The 19,104-nt window shown below is 38.3% G+C and overlaps 1 protein-coding gene across 1 annotated transcript; it reads right to left on the bottom strand.

Annotated features, from left to right (window-relative positions):
• Positions 1 to 15,769: 15,769 nt before the first annotated feature.
• Positions 15,770 to 18,255, bottom strand: LOC148947978 (uncharacterized). Its single transcript, XM_089095158.1, has one exon. It carries the CDS (start codon positions 18,249 to 18,251, stop codon positions 17,220 to 17,222), a length of 1,032 nt encoding a protein of 343 aa, XP_088951284.1. The 5' UTR covers positions 18,252 to 18,255; the 3' UTR covers positions 15,770 to 17,219.
• Between the last annotated feature and the right edge of the window lie 849 nt (positions 18,256 to 19,104).

Below are 19,104 nucleotides of genomic sequence, written 5' to 3'. Positions count from 1 at the left end.
TTTATCGGATGGGCTTGGGGAAAAAAGGGTGTGCAGAGGGGGGGACTAGTTGACCTCGGATATTTTTGACTCTTAAAAATTGAACTAGAACTTTCAATTTCCGATCAGGTGAGCCGTCTCTGAAGTTTATACGAGCATCCCTTTCATAAGAACCATATATGCCCAAAGGACAACACTTACAACGCCTATACCCCGGGCCCTGGGGGTAGTTTTGTTTTATAATTTTTGAACTATTTCGAAAAAATTGGCTATCTCAAAATTTGTAGCGGAGGAATTTGGGGAAAAAAGAGCGTGGAGGGGGGCTAGTTGCCCTTAACTCTCTTGACTCTTAAAGAGTGGATTAAAACTTTCAATTTCCAATCAAAGGAGCCCTCTATGAAGTTTATACGAGCATTCCTTTCATAAGAACCACGCACGCCCTTAGAGCATAACTTGGAACGCCTTCCCCTGGGCCCTGGGCGGTTGTATTGACACCGGAGTTTTTCTTATCCGACCTTATAACTATTTTTAACAAAATGCCTATCTCAAAATTTTCCTCAGATGGGTTTGTAAAAAGAAGGCCTGGGGGGAGGGCTAGCTGCCCTCGGATCTCTTTTGACTATTAAAAAGTGAGCTCCAACTTTTAATTTCCAATCAAATGAGCCCTCTCTGAAGTTTATACGAGCATTCCTTTCATAAGAAACATATATGCCCTAGGGCATAACTTACAACGCCTGCCTCCGGGCCCTGTGGGGTCGTGACGATACTTGACTTTTTGTTATCTGACTTTTGAGAAATTTTTTAACTTAATGGCTATCTCAAAATTTTTATTGGGTGCATTTGGGGAAAGAAGGGCGTGGGGGGGGGGGGCTAGTTGCCCTACAATCTCTTTTGACTCTAAAAAATGAACTAGAACTTTCAATTTACAATCAAATGAGCCATCTCTGAAGTTTTTACGAGCATCCCTTCAATAAGAACCATATATTTCCCCAGGGCATAACTTGCAACGTCTGCCCTCGGGCCCTGGGGAGCTGTATCGACCCCAGAGTTTCGTTATATGGTCTTTGAACTATTTAAAAACAATCTCAAAGTTCTTATCGGATGGGTTTGAGCAAAAAGGGCATGGAGGGGGGGGCTAGGTGCCCTCCAATCTCTTTTGAATCTTAAAAAGTGAACCAGAACTTTCAATTTTCAATCAAATGAGCCCTCTTTGAAGTTTATACGAGCATCCCTTCCAAAAGACCCATATAGGCCACCATGGCATAACTTTCAAGCCTTCCCCCGGGCCCTGGGGGGTTATGTCGACACCGGAGTTTTTGTTATATGATGTTGGGAATATTTTTAACAAAATGGCTATCTTAAAATTTTAATCGGATTCATTTGGGAAAACAGGGTTTGGGGGGGGGACGCTCGTTAACCTCCAATATCTTTTGACACTTAAAAATTGAACTAGAAATTTCAATGTTCAATTAAATTAGCTCTCTCTGAGTTTTTTACGATCGTTCCTTCCATAGAACAATATATGCCCCCAGGGCATAACTTATAACCCTTTCTGACGGCTCGGGGGGGGGGGAGTTTCCTGCTCAAACATATAATTTTCAGAACTTTCAACTACATTGAACAAAATGGCTATATCAAAATTTTTATTGGATGTGTTTGGGGAAATGGTTGACGTGGAAGGGGTGTTAGTTGCCTTCCAATCACTTTCCACTATTAAAAAGGAAACTAGCCATTTAAATTTCCAATCAAATGAGCCCTTTCTGAAGTTTCTACGACAACGCTTTCTATACAAAACCTTATATACCCCCAGGGCATAATTTACAACCCTTGCCCTGAGGGCTGTGGGAGAGGGGGTGTTATCCTCAAAGACCTAATTTCCCGAATTTTCAACCCTATACTGAAGTGGGTAAGCGCTAGTCTTGTCATAGCGGTCTAGATTTGAAGTCCCGGCTCTATCGGATACCATTCAGTGTAGTGAGGGCTCAGGTTAACGCCAAATTTTGAAGTAATGATACATTTTCCCCGCATTGGTTCTATAGCAAATTTTGAAGTAATTTTATATTACTTTCGCATTGGTTCTATACCAAATTTTGCAGTAAATTTATATTACCCTCCCATTGATTCTATACCAAATTTTGCAGTAATTTTATATTACCCTCGCATTGGTTCTATGCCAAATTTCGAAGTAATTTTATATTACTGTCGCATTGGTTCTATAGCAAATTTTGCAGTAATTTTATATCACTCTCGCATTGGTTCTATACCAAACTTTGCAGTAATTTTATATCCCTCTCGCATTGGTTCTATACCAAATTTTGCAGTAATTTTATATCGCTCTCGCATTGGTTCTATACCAAATTCTGTAGTAATTTTATATTACTCTCGCATTGGTTCTATACCATATTTTACAGAAATTTTATATTACTCTCGCATTGGTTCTATACCAAATTTTACAATAATTTTATATTACTCTCGTATTGGTTGGCATCCGGATGCCAAGACGACAGCAGCTTACAAGTGACAAAAACACTTACCAAACACCCCATAAGTCACTGGAAACCAAAAATTGTTGACGGAGCCAACGAATCAGTGCTCAAGAGGCTTCAAAAAGCTATTGTCGACTGACTGTTGAGCCCGAGACTAGTGTGTCTTCCAGTACTTCCGTTCCTGCCAATCTTAGTGGCTAAGACGCCGGGTGGGAGACATCTGCTTTGGTAGAACCGGAGTTGAAAGCTAGCATACATCTACCACTAGAGGCCAATACAGGATGTTCAGAGGAAAAAGGAGAAAAGGAGTCAACTCGATCCCAGGATAACTCAGGCAATATTGTCGTTTGCATAGATCAACGTGTCATTATGGACCAAGAGGCAATTGTGGCCCTGCTACAATAGACCATCAGGTTGAGCATGGAAGCGATGAATGACCGTTTTGTTACTTTCGCCACGCACTTTAGTTCCGCTTTCCACGCAGGGCAAGCTGCAATTCAGAATGCAACCGGAACAGCGGGGATATCGCCTATTTCAATAGGGAAGTTCAGCAATGAGGGGGAAATTGATATAGATCTCAACACCTTCGAGTAAGCAGCTATCAAAAACCAGTGGGACTAATCGACGTGGGCAGTAAGGCTGCGTAGTTTGTTGACAGGAAAAGCCACCAAAGCTACTTCGATGCTCCCACCAAACCAAATTAGTGACTATGATGAGGTCAACTGGACAATTCTTCGTAGTTTCGGGGCCACATCAGAAGCCTACCGAGTTCATTTCCGCTCCGAACAGAAAGAGGCTGATCAGTCTTTCATCGACTATGGGAGGAGACTGGAGTAGCTATCTGTCAAATGGTTTGAGTGCCAGGACAACAAAACAGAAACAGATCCTGAGATGCTTAGACAGAAAATAGATGATATTCTTTGACTGATTGTGGTTGAAAAATTTATAGGTTCCATAAAAAATGATCAACTACGCGTACGTCTCAAAGAACTTGACCAGCTGCCTTTGAAGGAAGTATGCAGATTAGCGGATGCGTTTTTTCTTGCCAGAAGAGACAAAAAACTAGATTCGTAGAATTTTGCGACGGAAAGAAAACAGATCTCGAGAAATTCAAAATCACGAGGAGAAGCCTAACACAGAGAAGAAAGATGCAAAAAAAAACCGCTAGCACCTTCCCGTCACAGAAGAATTATCAAAGCTGTTATAACGACGGAGAAAAGGGCAGAGGGTCATTGGAAGATGCAAGGGAACGTTTCTATTTCGAAGGCGAAATTGAAGGGCGGCCAGGAGCTTTCTTGGTCTACAGTGGCGCCGCCCTATGTGTCATGCATGAAAAGTATATGCCGGACCACAGTTTCCCTTCAAAGAAGAAAGAAGTTTGCTGCGTCCATGGGGACTGCAAATCGTATCCTGTTAAAGACGTTCACATCCAGGTAGGAAGTAAAGGGGAAGGTTTCAGTGACTGCGTACCGATCACTGTCTCAAGCGAATTACCTGTAGACGTGATCCTAGGGACATCATTCCTTCGTTTCAATAAACTTTGCAGTCAACACTTTGAACAGAAAAAGCCTAATATTAGAGTTCTTGTCAGCACAAGAAACAAGAATTACTCACCTGAAGAGCTTAAACAGGAGGAATCCGTACCAAAGATGATTTACTCACCTCAAATGCCAAGCATTCCTAATCCACCTTCTCCAAAGAATGGGGGAGTGGATCTTTCAGAAAATGATATTTGGACAAAAGTGGTGGATCCTGGAAACACTGGAAGCCACTTAGATGGAAAAAGAGCGGAAAGGAGAAGCGCATAGAGCTTGATTTGTGCAAGCCTCTTTCGTTGGGTACAGCTCTGGAGATAAGTCCGGATCAGATGACTGGGAATGAACTCAAACGACTACAACAATACTGAAGGAGAATGACAAAAGCTTGGTAAGTAGTTTCAAGCAAGCGCCATTACGTGAAATTACGAGATCCTTGATAGGGTGCTGAATAGGAAAAGAACTTCGTCAGTGGGTGAGGAGGTATTGCAACTTGTTGTGCCACAGTCTTGCAGATCCTTCATCATTAAGTTGGCCCACGACTCGCCGTTAAGTGGACATACTGGTAACCAGCGGACTTGTGATCGGATTTTGCATCGTTTCTTCTGGCCAGCAGTAAGACCAGATGTCTGAAAATACATGAAAATGTGTAAGTCATGTCAGCTTACCGCTAGGATAAAAGCGAAGGAGAAAGTACCGCTGATTTCCTTACCCACAGCGGAAGAGCCCTTCTATCGCGTGGCTATGGACATTTTTGGGCCATTAACAATGTCAAAAAGCCTTACCTTTATGGAAGACTAATGCAAGTAAGATTGCAGAGGGCCTCGAAAAATTCTTTTCCCGAGTTGGAATCACTTTTGAGATTTTGACCGATCAAGGATGAAACTTTCTGTGCAAAAGTTTGAGGAAATTTTATAAAATGCTTGATATAAAGGCAACAAAGACTTCTCCGTATCATCCTCAGACCGATGGACTGGTAGAAAAACTCAATCGAACCTTAATCGACTTGCTTAATAAATGTGCTATGGAAAATCTAAAACAATGGGACCGGTATATCCCTTACAATTTGTTCGCGTATCACGAAACAGTTCAGTCTTCACTGGGTTTCAGCCCCTTCAAACTCCTGTATGGTAGGTGACCAAGAGGACCGCTGGATATCCTCAAAGAACAGTGGGAGGCAGCACCAACGGCTTTAAAACAAAATCAACCAACTGCTGAACTGTTGCAAGTACACTCTTGCATTGAAAAACTGATGAAGGAAGCACAACAAAACAAAGTGGACAAAAGCAGCGAGCCAACAAAAGAAGCTATACGACCGCCGTACAAAGCCTCGTGAACTTCAGGTGGGAGATAAAGTTCTAGTACTTCTGCCAGCAGGTGACCACAAGCTGGAAATGCGTTGGCAAGGGCCCTTTAAAGTCTTTCGGAAAATAGGCAGGGTCAATTACGAAATTGAGATGCCAGAAGCGAGGAAGAAATACAGAGTACTTCACATTAACCTTCTGCAGCGATTCGAGAGGAGACTGCCAGAAATTTCGATGACAGCTGTTGACAGCAATCAGAATATATGTGAGCACATGGACGGTGGTGACAGCTAAGTTTGTTCTGATCCCGTTGGATCAGTGAATCACCTGGCTGGAAAGAGAAAGGAAGAGCTGATAAATCTACTCCAGGATTTCCGAGAAACTTTCTCAAGGACACCAAGAAGGGAGGAAGAACAAGGATCGTGAAACATCAGATTAATATAGGTGATTCACGACCTTTGAGGCAGAGGCCATATCGCAACCCGCAAAGCCGACAGGTTACGATTGAGCAGTAAGTCAACCGCATGCTCGACTTGGGCATCATTGAACCATCTTCTAGTCCATGGTGGTCTCTAGTCGTCATAGTCGAAAAACCAGACAGATTGCTACATTTCTGTCTTGATTTTCGTGGGCTTAACAATATATCTCGTTTTGATGCGAATCCTTTACCTAGTATAGACGAGCTCCTGGAGATGGTTGGCAGCAAGAAAATATTTAGTTTCCTAGACTTGGTTAAAGGGTACTGGCAGATCGAACTTGAGAAAGGTGGCCGGGAAAAGACGTTTTCTGGGTTCTATCAGTTTCTGATCATGCCATTTGGCTTGCATGGTGCTCCTGTGACCTTCCAGCGCCTTTTGGATAAGGTTTTAGAGCCCTGTAAGGCATTGACTTGTGCCTATTTGGATAATATTGTCACCTTTAGTGATTCTTGGGAAGAGCGCCTAGTACATGTTAAAAGATCGTTAGAGAGCACACAAGAAGCAGGGTTGAGAATCCACCCTGGAAAGATTAAAGTGGCTCAGAACGAGGTTCTTTACCTGGATCACCGCATTAGAAATGGTGAAATTGTCCCATTTGAAAGCAAGGTCAAGGCCGTTTAAGATTTTCCCCTACTTTTGTTCAAGACAGAAATTCGTTCTCTTATTTGGATGGCAGCATATTATCAACGTTTTATAAAGAATTTTGCTGAAATTGCTGAGCCACTCACTCCACTTCTGAAGAAAGGTTCTCCAACCAGGTTGGAGCTGAACGAGATACAGGTTGGTGCATTTGAGAAACTGAAAATAGTACTCATCGAAGCCCCTGTTTTGACTACACCAGATTTAGTAAGGATTTTATTTTACAGACAGACGCTTCTGACATAGGCGTTGGAGCGATCCTCACTCAAAGGGATAGTGAGGAGCACCCAATTACATTCCATAGTAGGAAACTGGTTCCGGCGGAACAACGTTAATCGAACATGGAAAAAGAAGCTCTTGTCCTTAAATCAGGAATTGAAAACTTCAAATACTACCTGAAAGGACGCCATTTCTTCGTAGAAACGGATCACAACCCTCTTACGTGGCTTAATGTTGCTCGAAGTTGCAACGCTTGTTTGACTCACTGGTCATTAGCTCAGAAAGGATTTAATTTTACCATTAATAGCCGATCGGGATCCATGAACGAAAATACTGATGCAATTTTTAGGTTATTGTAAGTAATGTTGTGGTGCCAGTTGTTGGAAATAGTTTTTTTTTTTTTTTTTTACAGATGAGCTTAAATAATTTGCCGGTCTCATTGAGGCGTACCGTTGAATTCACCTCGGGCTGCGAAAAACCTCTTTCGTCATTTCGACGAAGGCAACAAAGCGATCCTGAGTTTTTCCGTTTCCTTAACCTGGATGCTACTGGTCAAGCTGATGCAAATGGGAATAAATATGAGGTCCGAAGCGGTTTGTTATACAGTAAAGTCATTGCTGCAGGCTAATACCTCCCATTTTACTGAAGAAAAAATTTCAGACTTTTATTTTATAATTTCATTTAACTAAACTAATTTACTTCATACTTCATAAAATTATACGCAATGATGTGTAAGTGCGCGTCAGCTATTATGAGGAAAGGTGGTGGATCATATTTTAAGGAGGGGCAGATGCCGCAAAGAGTGTATTTTAAAGCCAACCACCATCACTCTTATTGACCCTCCAGATAGATTTAGTGAGTTCTAGGAAATTAAGGGGGTAGAAAATAATATCTCATACCCTTCCCCCTGGTATATTTTTGGCCTACGTCTTTACAGTGAAAAATAAGATTTTTACAGTGAAAAATAACATTAAACCCAAAAACGAGCAGAATTTTTTTCTCGTATAGGGGCTAAACCACCCCCTCCCCCTTCTTGTGGTCGTAGAAACTTTGGAAGATGGTCATTCGATAAGAACTTGAGGATTCTAGTACATATTTTTTAAAGCCAAAAGTGATTGTAGAGCCACTGGCTTCCGTAATGTTTTTCTTGGAAATTAAGTTCTAGTACCTTTTTCAAAGTAAAAAGTGATTGCAGAGCAACCAGCTCCCATCCTAGAACTTTTGATTTATATCAAGTGCTTTTGTGACCCTTTAGAACATATGATCAACGTTTCAATATACCCATTTTGTTCAGAGTAGCTGAAAATGTCAAAAAATTTGCATCCAAGGATAACAAAAACCTATTGTCCCTCGGATAAGGGCCGTAAATTATACGAACTGTCAACTATTTACATATGGATTTTAAAAGTGAAACAAGAAGGCATATTTGATCTTGGGAGTCCAGTGGTGTAACATATTGATGGGGGAGGGGGCATATGCCTCAAAAAATTTATTTTAAAGCCAAAACACCTTAACTCTCATTCAGCCTCCGGATAAATATAGAGTAAGTAATATTTCTTATAATATTTCTCATTTTACACATTTGTTGTGAAAGTTAAAACTAACGATAAACCCCAAAAATAAGTGTACTTTTTCCGTATAGGAGGGTTCCCCCTCCTCAACTCTGCCCCCTTCTTGTGCTCTTAGAATTTTTAAAGAATGGTCAATCGATCAGAAATTGAGAGTTTTAGTGCCAATTTTAAAAGCCAAAAGTTATTGTATATTTGTTACTGTGAATGTCCAAAATCTGATTAATGTTGACATTCTAAAGTGAATGTCCAAATTCTCTTTTCTCTGCTTGGATTCAATTAGCTTTCTCAGTCTTGTGCAAGCTTATACGGTAAAAGTTAAATTTAGGTTAAATTAAATAAGGTTATAAATCTCAGAAATAGGTTAAAAACCTAGCCTAACCTGTCACCATCAAACCTTGCATAAAACTGAAACAATTGACTGGCAACGCTGACTAAACCTAAGGAGAACAACGGACATTCATCGGTGAATCTCGACATTTACGGTAAAATATTTACAAGCACCGGTCCTAGAATTTATTTTGGAAATTGAGAGTTCTGGTAACTTTTAAAAAAATAAAAGGTGATTGGCGGGCAACTAGATCCCATCCTAGAATCTTTTGTTTATATCCAATGTTTTTGTAACCCCTTAGGACATCTGATCAACGTTTGATGTACCCATTTTGTTCCAAATAGCTTAAAATATAAATAAATTTGCATCCAAGGATAACAAAAACTTATAGTTCCTAAATTGTAAATTGTACAAACTGTCAATTATTAACATTTAGATCCTAAAGTGGAAAAGGGGGGGGCATGATTTTGGGAGTCCAGTAGCGTGAAAAGTACAGAGAGAAATTTCTTGGTAAAAATAAGCATAAACATTTTGTTGTGGAAACAGGGAGGGGCTCGGGGTCCAGAAACAAGCCAAAAACTATTTTTCCCTGATCAATTTAAAACTTACAGCAGAAGATAAGTGCCAAAAGCCTTTTTCCCCTCCTCTTCAACTGGAAGGGGCTAATCAAAATTAAGCCTCTAATGTATAGTTAGTCCCTCGGTACTTTTTGAAAGGTATATCTCATGAAAGAACTCAAAACTTATTATCGGGAGGGGACCCATTCGACAGCAAATTGAAAGCTCTTGTGCCCTTATTAAAGGCCAAAAGGTACTGGAGGGCAGCCAGCCTCCCTCCAGTAGCCAGCCAGCATTCAATTATGATATCCTGCACTCCTTTAACCCCTCTGATATCGAATCAAATTTTGAGATATCTGTTTAGTTCAAAGACTTTGAAATGTCTAATAAGTTTACATTCGAAGTTGACATCACCCCAAAGGCCAAATGTTAAATTTTATCTTACCTTGCTATTATAAATGAGCCCCCAGAAACACACAAAAAAAAACTAAAATAAAACGAAAATGCAAAAATAAATACTATAAGGTGTACCACATTACATATTCTGGCTATGGTTGGTAGAATATATCAAAATTTACTCTTGTTTTATTATTTTTATTTGTATTACTTTCTCTTTGGCTGCTCAATAATGCATGTGAGGGGTTGGGATTTCCCCCGCCACTGTACGCTAAGGTTTCAGTTTTTATCGCAAGGCTTAAAAACGAACGCAATGCGATAAAAGTATAGCTAAAAAAATATATATAGAGTAATATACGCACTGAACACGGAAACATTAATCAAAATTGCATATTATGAATTGGGGCCTACCCAAATAATGGGCCAGGGAGTTCACCATTGCAAAATCTACGAAATCAATCCTATATTAATTAAAAAGAGTATTTTCGAGTATTTTAATGTCTTCTAGAACTCGAGCCGTCCAAAATCCTACAGCTCGAAGTGTCTAATCTCCTAAATCAGGAACGGGGGAGATAAGTGAGGTTCCGCCCATGGATGGATCTCCAACCTCCCCCTCCCACTGTTAAGCTAAAGTCTTCTTCTTTATGCCAACTAAGCTGGGGGGACCCCCCAAAAAAACTTTAATAAGGTAAAGTTTTGTAATAACTAGAAATCTCATGATTTTTTTCCTCTATAATTTTTTTGATATTTCTCAGAGAATAGGGGATTTGGAAGATGTGGCCCACCGAACCAAATTCCTGCGTACGTGCCTGTCAAGCCCCCCCCCCCCCACCTTTCCCCCAAATGCAGCCAATCAAAATTTTGAGATTGTCATTATGTCCAAAATAGTCGAAAGGTGAAGCAACTAAAATAATTATGCCTCGGGGGTTGACAAAACCTCCCACTTCCCCCAGGGCAAGGGCTGCAAGTTATGCAAGCTTGTCCATTGTTCATATATGGTTTTTATCAAAAGGGTAATCGTATAGACTTTGGAAAAGGCTCATTCGATTTAAAATTGAAAGTTCTAGCTCCCTTTTTTAAAGTCAAGAATAATCGGACGGTAAGCAATCCCCCCCACGTCATTTTTTTCTAAATGCTTCTGATCAAAATTTTGAGTTTGCTATTTTGTTCAAAATTGTCCAAATGTCAAACAGCTACGGTTCCGGGTTTGAATCCCCCCCCTCAGCCGTGGGAGAAAGGGCTGTAAGTTATACTAGCAGCCCAACGTTAACATATAAAGATTCTATAATAGAATATAAGTTTTTTTTGGAAGGGGTGGTCGTATTAACTTTGGAGGGCTCATTTGATCGGAATTGAAACTTCTAGTTATTTTATAAGGGTCAAAAGTGATCAATGGGCAACTAGCCCTCGCCCCACTTTTTCAAAGGGCATCCGGTCAAAATTTTCAGATTGCCATTTTGTTCAAAATGTTCAAAGGCCAAATAACTATGTTTCCGGAGTTGAACCACCCAACCTCAGCCCCACCCAAATTGCTCTGAGTTACGGAATTTGCTTATTCTTTCTTTGACACTTTGTTTACTTCAATACTTGGATTTAGTGAATTACGTGGCAACTTCGATTTACGGTGCAAAGGCTGTAAGCTATGCAATTTGCTTATTGTTACTTTCATACCCTGTTTACTTTGATGATTTCTTTACTTTGTTATTTTTTTGCTTTAACATTGTTACTTTGATGCTAGTTTTGATACTTTGATGGACATTTGATGTTGAAAAAAAAGTTTGATTTTGAAACAAGGAATTTTTAAAACCTTGAATCTTTTTGCAATAAAAAATGAAGAAAAATTAATTAAAAAAAACTTTCTGACAAAGAAGTTTTTCAAGGAAAAGTAAAGGCCATTTTAAAATTAAGATCAGCAGATACAAATACCTATTTTATTTTTTTATACCCTTCAACTAATGTCCACTTCACAAGAACTCGAATCAGACTGAAAAATACACCTATTAACTATGAACTCGAATCAGACTGATACAAATACCTATTAAAATTCAAACTCAAAACAACCAGAAATTACTATTAAAGAATAAAAACCTACTGCGTCATTGGCGCTTTACAGAAAACGAATTATATTACGAATATTTTCTTTTGTAGTTAATATTGAAAATAAACATTAAAATTAAAGTAAAATTTTGAACTGATGAGCTTTCAGCAATTAATATCGTTATACATCCAATCTTTAGTTTAATTTATTAGTTCTTTCTAAGTGTTCATATAGTTTCGCTACAAACAACAGTTTGGATACTGCCCCCTTCCTTAACTGTAAAAATCTAAAGCCTACTGCGTCATTGGCACTTCACTGAAAACAAATTATTTTACAAAAAATTTCTTTTCGAGTTCTTACAGCATTGAAAATAAAATTACAGTGAAATAAAATCTTGCACTGATGGATCTTTCAACAATCAATATCATTATAAATCAAATATTCCACAGGATTTTGTTCAGACTTTCTAAGACTGTTCAAGACATGTAGTTTTCAGTAAAGCGCTAATGACGCAGTAGGTTTTAGACTTTTACAGTGTGAGAAGGAGGTGATACCCAAACTCTTGTTTGTAGTATTTTTTGTTCGTTTCAAGCTTGATTTGCATATTCAATTTAAGTTTCACTCGCTTTAAGATTTATTTATTCATTTATATAATTACCTACTGTATGTTTTTTGATATGATTGTTAATTTAATTTCTGTTCGTTTTGGGTTTCCTTTATTCTTTAAGAGTAGTTTCTGGTCGTTTTGAGCTTGAATTTAAATTACATTTATTTCAAATATAGCCAGCAGCAAATTCAACAAACAGTTTTTAAACCCCTTCCTTTTAGTCCTGACCTAAGTGTTGCTCCCCCAGCACTTTGTTTTAATGTCACTCCCCCAGTAAGCTGACAAAGGGTTGTTGTAAAAATTTGTCTTTCCTGTCCAAAGTAAATCTAGTTGTTTTAAATGCACTGTCTTCACGTTTATCATTATACCAGTACTGACTCAATTAAAAGTTAAACTCGATGTCTTATATTTCCATGCTTTAATATGTAACTGGAGAAAAACGAGGTCTGAAAACTTACTTGTTGCTGATGCATAGAGAGCTACATCATTAGCATTCTACACAGAGAATGCAAATCCCACCATTTGTCCAAACACATCGTCACGCCCACCATTTATCCAAACATATCCAATCAAAATTTTGATATAGCCATTTTGTTCAACGTAGTTGAAAGTTCTGGAATTTAAGTCTTTGAGCAGGATAACCCCCTCAGAGCAGTAAGGGGAAGGGTTATAAATTATGCCCTGGGGGCATATAAGGTTTTTATTGAAAGCTTTGTCGTAGAAACTTGGAAAAGGGCTCATTCGATTGGAAATTCAAAAGGCTAGTGCTCCTTCTAATAGTTGAAAATGATTCGAGGGAAACTAACCCCCCTCTCACACCAACCTCTTCCCCAAACACGTCCAATCAAAATTTTTAGATAACCATTTTGTTCAACGTAGTTGAAATTTTTGGAAATTAGGTCTTTGAGGATACCCCCCCCCATAGCCCTCAGGGCAAGGGTTGTAAGTTATGCCCTAGGGGCATATAAGGTTTTTTATAGAAAGCGTTGTAGTAGAAACTTCAAAAAGGGCTTATTGGATTGGAAATTGAAATGGCTAGTACTCTTTTTAATAGTCGAAATTCATTAGAGGGCAAATAATCCCCCTCTCATGCCCACCATTTCCCCAAACACATAAAATCAAAATTTTGAGATAGCCATTTTGTTCAACGTAGTTAAAAGTTCTTGAAGTTGGGTCTTTTAGGATGATAACCTCCTCAGAGCCCTCAGGGCAAGGTTTGTAATATGCCCTGGGGTATATGAGGTTCTTATAGAAAGAGTTGTCAAAACTTCAAAAAAGCTCATTCGATTTGAAACTGAAAGGGCTAGTGCCCTTTTTAATAGTCGAAAATGATTGAAGAGCAACAAACCCACCTCTCACGCCCACCATTTCCCTAAACACATCCAATTAAAATTTTGATATATTAATTTTCTTCAACGTAGTTGGAAGTTCTGGAATTTATGATTTTGAGGATGACAACCCCCCCCCCAAACCCCTCAGGGCAAGGGTTGTAAGGTATGCCCTAACTTACAACCGGTTGTAAGTTACAGATGGCGTTGTCGTAGAGATTTCAAAAGGGACTCATTAAATTGGAAGTTGAGAGGGCTAGTGCCCTTTTTAATATTCGAAAGTGATTGGAGGGTAACTAATTCGAAAGTTATTTGAGGGTAACTAACCCCCCTCTCACGTTCACCATTTCCCCAATCACATCCAATCAAAATTTTCAGATAGCCATTTGTTCACCGTAGTTGAAAGTTCTGGAACTTAGGTCTTTGAGGATAACACTCCCCCCCCCCAGAGCTCTCAGGGCTAAGGTTGTAAGTTATGCCCTGGAGGCATATAAGGTTTTTATAGAGAGCGTTGTTATAGAAACTTCGAAATTTCAAAGGACTAGTACCCTTTTTAATAGTCAAAAGTGATTGGAGGAAAACCAACACCCCTCCCACGCCCACCATTTCCCCAAAAACATCAAATATAAATTTTAAGATATAAGTTATACCCTGAGGGCATGTAAGGTTTTATAGAAAGCGTTGATCTTTGAAACTTCAGAAAGGGCTCAATCGATTGGAAATTGAAAGCGCTAGTGCCCTAATTAATAGTCGAAAGTTATTGGAGGGCAACTAACGCCCACCTCACGCTCACCATCTCCCCAAACACATCCAATCAAAATTTTGAGATAGACATTATGTTCAACGTAGTTGAAAGTCCTGGAAATTAGGTCTTTGTCAGCGTTGTCGTAGAAACTTCAAAAAGGACTCATTCAACTGCAAATTGAGAGGGTTAGTGCCCCTATTAATACTAAAAAGCGATCGGAGGGCGGATGCCCCCCATACCCATCATTTCTCCAGACACTTTTGATCAATACTTTGATATAGCAATTTTGCTGAACGTAATTGAAAATTATGTTTTTGAGTATGACAGCCCCCAACAGCCCTCAGGGGTTGCAAGCTATGCCCCGGGGGTATATGTCATAAAGAAAGTGTTGTAAAAACTTCAAAAAGGGCTCTTTCGATTGAAAATTGAGAGGGCTATTGCCATTTTTAATAGTCGAAAGTAATCAGAGGGAGAATCGCCCCCCCCCCCCACGCCCATCATTTCCCAAAACATTCCCCATCAACATTTTGATATGGCCATTTTATTCAACGTTATTGAAATGTCTAGAAATTATGTCTTTGAGGATGACAAAATTTTTATAGAAAGTTTTGTCGTAGAAGCTTCAAAAAGGGCTCATTCGATTGAAAATTGAGAGGACTAGTGCCTTTTTTACTAGTCGAAAATGATCAGAGGGCAAATGTCTCCCTCCACGCCTATCATTTCCCCAAACACTTCCAATCAAATTTTGATATAGTCATTTTGTTAAGCCTATTAGAAAGGTCTGGAAATTATGTCTTTGAGGATAACAAATTCCCCCAGCCCTCAGGGCAAGGGTTGTAAGTTATGCCCTGGGGACATATAGGGTTTTTATAGAAAGGGTGGTCATATAAACTTCAAAGGCGGCTCATTGGATTGGTAATAAGACGCTCTAGTGCTCTTTTTAAGAATCAAAGTGACCAAAGGGCAGCTAAACTCTCCCTCCTACACAAACGCCATGTTGTTCCAAAATGTGTCTAATAGAAATTTTGTGATAGCCATTCTTTTCAAAATAGTCTAAATATCATATAACAAGGCCTTTGGGGTTGAAACAAACCCCAGAAATTAGAGGCAAGGGATGTACGTTATGCCCAGGGGGTAATAAAGGTTTTTATGGAAGGGATGGTTGTTTAACTTCAGAAGAGACTCAGTCTTTCTCTCTGAAAAACACTACGTCAATTTAAAACGAACAGAAATTAATAAAAAAAACTTTTTGCACAAAAAACTTTTTTCAAAAAACAAGTAAAGAACTCCATTAAACCAAAAATGAACCAAAATAGAATCAAATAATCCACCAAGCATACAAATACCGCAAATCTGTATCAATAAATAAATAAAACCTAAAATAAAAATACATTCCAGTACGTCAAACCCAAAACGAGCAGAAATTAACCTCAGTGGGATTCTGAAACCAAAGATTTCTAAAAGCCAGAATGTAATTTGTACTTTACTGAAAAAAATTCTGTTAAATGTATTCACTTTTATAACTTTAAGAAATCAATAATTAATGAAAATTTAAAGGAATAAATATCAGCATATGTGTAATAAAATGACAATGTTTTTTTTCAGTTAAAATTTTCAGAACTGAGTTATTAATTTTTTCAGTTAATTCAAATGAATTAGTTTTTTTCAGTTAATTCATTTGAATTTTTTTCTGAAAAGTACAAGTTATATTCTGGCTTTTAGAAAGCCAGAATTTTTATTATTGTTCAGAACTGAGTTAATGACTTTAGTTTCCAAGACACCATTTGCGTTTTAGCGGAAATTTATATGAAAAATATTGATTGACATTATCTGAAGGACCCTGGCAAAGTCTCGGTAAGAACATGGAGGCAAATTCAAAGGCAAAACTTTCCTTCCACCATGATTATGGAGATGATTTAAATGTTTTAAAAAGTAGCAAAATGGAACATTTTTGGAATGTTTTGGCAGTTCTGGGTGCAAGAATAAGTTTGAAAAGTAATATTAAGATAACTGAAACAAACTTTCACAAACAAAAACAAAGTGAAGGAAAAACGCCATCAGAAGCTCATTCAGGAAACTATCATTTTAGCTATTACCAATGGTAGAGAGTAAGAGATAGATTCTTATTTTGAATGCTGAACTGGCTGCCATCATTAGCAGTCTGCTTATAGAATGCTAATACAACTTAGAAGCTACGATTATTTATTTTTACAATCTGCATACCCAAACAGGATCAATTTCCCAAGTTTAGTATCTTTTATATACAGAAATTTTTTACAGATGCAATAACTTTTTTCGACATGGACATCACTTAAAAAGTTTTTTTTTAGTTAAGTCTTTAGGTATTTTGATAAAAGAGAGTAAGATAAAAGGGAGTAAGAGTAAAATAAAGCTCTTAATACTTCAATGCCCAAAATTCTCTGTCCAGAATATCAAATCCAAATTTATTTTAGACACTATGAGCTTCTCACATTCAGGAAAATCAAAAGGTATTTCTCCAGCATAATTTCTATGTAACAGAAAAATAGTGGATGGAATTGAAAACTTTCACATTCATGGCATTAAAAAAGTGTTTTCTCTGCATAATTTCTTCCTGGTTTCCATATATTGAAACCTAAAACGAAGCTTTGGGTACACGAATTACAATGCAAGGCCTTCTCTCCAGTGTTAGTTATTTGGTGCTGAATAGTAGGGATTTTTGTTTGCATAGTACCCACTATGTGTTCTTTGGTGTCTAGTTAAATCAGAGCTAACATAGAAGCGTCTTTCACATAGTTGGCACTCGAATGGGCTTTCCAAGTGTGCGTTCTTTGGTGTTTAAATAAATCGTAATTAGTAGTGAAACGTTTTTCACATACTCGACACTCAAATAGTTTTTCCCCAGTATGCGTTCTTTGGTGAATGCGTAAAATTGAATACCGTTTTTAATGGTGTATCGTTTTTAATATACTCGACACTCATGTGCTTTTTCACCAGTATGCGTTATTAGATGTGTAGATAAATCAAAATTAGACATGAAGTGTTTTCCACAAAACTGACATTCGAATAGAATTTCTCCCAGTATGCGTCCTCTGATGTTTAGAAAAATCGGAACTAGTAGTGAATCGTTTCTCACATACTTGACACTCGAACAGCTCCCCAATATGTTTTTTTTGATGATGTCTATAAAATTCGGAACTTTGAGTGAATCGTTTTTCACATACTCGACACTCATATGGTTTTTCCCCAGTATGAGTTCTTTGATGTTTAGAAAGATTGTAACTAGTAGTGAACCGTTTTTCACATAGTTGACACTTGAATGAATTCTCTTCGGTGTGAATTCTTCTATGTAAAGATAAAGTAGAATTACTTATAAAAGCTTTCTTACATATTTCACACTCAAATGGTTTCTCCCCAGTGTGAGTTCTTTGGTGTTTAGACAAAAGATAACTAAACATGAAGCTTTTTTCGCATAGTTGACACTTGAATGGATTCTCTTCAGTGTGAGTTCTTCTGTGTACAGATAAATTGGATTTACTTATATAAGCTTTCTTACATATTTCACATTCAAACGGTTTCTCTCCAGTGTGAGATCTTTTATGTCTAGATAAATCAGATTTACTTGCATAAGCTTTCGTACATATTTCACACTCAAATGGTTTCTCCCCAGTGTGAGCTCTTCTATGTACAGATAAAGCAGATTTACTTGCATAAGCTTTCTTACATATTTCACACTCAAATGGTTTCTCCCCAGTGTGAGTTCGTCTGTGTGCAGATAAAAAATAATTGTGAGCAAAAGTTTTCTTACATACATCACATTCGAAAGGTTTTCTCATAGTATGATTTCTTTCTAGTGGCAACACTTTTACCGAAAAACTTGACTCTTGTACAAGATTTTCATTTTCTGTGATATTATCTTGGGCAATTTCGCAAAGCTCAATCGCCAGCCCATGATCAAAATCAAAATCCGTTTCTTGCTCAATATATACATTGGTAGAACCTGGCGCAAAAGGTGCTCTGTAATCTTGCTTTGCTTGACAATCTTGGAATACCAAGTCCATGGTGATATCTAGAAAAACAAATCATACATATTCATAGAAGGGAGGGGGAGAGTTAAATCCCTGACTGATAGTTAGCAAGTTTAGGCAAAGCAGGAGGAGGCAAGAATACATTCATTATAATTTTCGCCATTTTCAATACTAAACATTCAAAATTGTAGGTATATTCAAGCAACAAATGTAATTTGAACATTTCTAGAGTATTTTCGTTATTAATTTGCATGTAGATTACCTACTTCTTGTGCCGAACACCCAGCTGTAATTTGGCCTGTATTTGAAATGTCTTGCAATTGAAAATTGGAGGTCAAGTAAAAATTTTGGAAAATTGGAGGTCAAGTTACAATACGATAAAAATTTTGAGATAGCCATTTTGTTAAAAAGAGTTCAAAGGTCAGATAACAAAAACTCCGGTGTCCACATAAACCCCCTGGACCTGGAGCAGGCTTTGTGAGTTATGCGCTGGGGGCACATATGGTTCTTAAGGAAACGATGCTCGTAGAAACTTCTAGTTCACTTTTTAAGAGTCAAAAGAGATCCGAGGGCAACTAGCCGCTCCCTCCGCGCCAGAAGGCTTCAATTTTTTATTATTTACTATTTTTTTAGTGGCACTTCATATGGAAAGGGTGGTCGTATAAATTTCGGAGGGGGCTCATTGAATTCAAAATCGGAAGTTCTAGTGCCCTTTTAAGAGTCAAAAGCGATCTGAGGGCAACTAGCCCCCCACCCGCACTTTTTTCCCTAAATGCATCCGATAAAAATTTTAAGATAGCCAGTTTGTTAAACAGTTCAAAAATCAGATGACAAAACACCACGGTCAACACAATCCCCCAGGGCCCGGGGCAGGCGTTGTAAATCA

This window comes from Artemia sp. Qi Xiang Cuo, chromosome 10 (genome assembly GCF_049724085.1).
Source record: "Artemia sp. Qi Xiang Cuo chromosome 10, ASM4972408v1, whole genome shotgun sequence".
In the NCBI taxonomy this organism is placed as follows: Eukaryota; Metazoa; Arthropoda; class Branchiopoda; order Anostraca; family Artemiidae; genus Artemia; species Artemia sp. Qi Xiang Cuo.
This window is presented reverse-complemented; position numbering and strand designations above follow the sequence as displayed.

Bases quoted from the DNA above. Each gene is read 5' to 3' on its own strand.
- LOC148947978 (XM_089095158.1), bottom strand. From the start codon at position 18,251: ATGGACTTGGTATTCCAAGATTGTCAAGCAAAGCAAGATTACAGAGCA.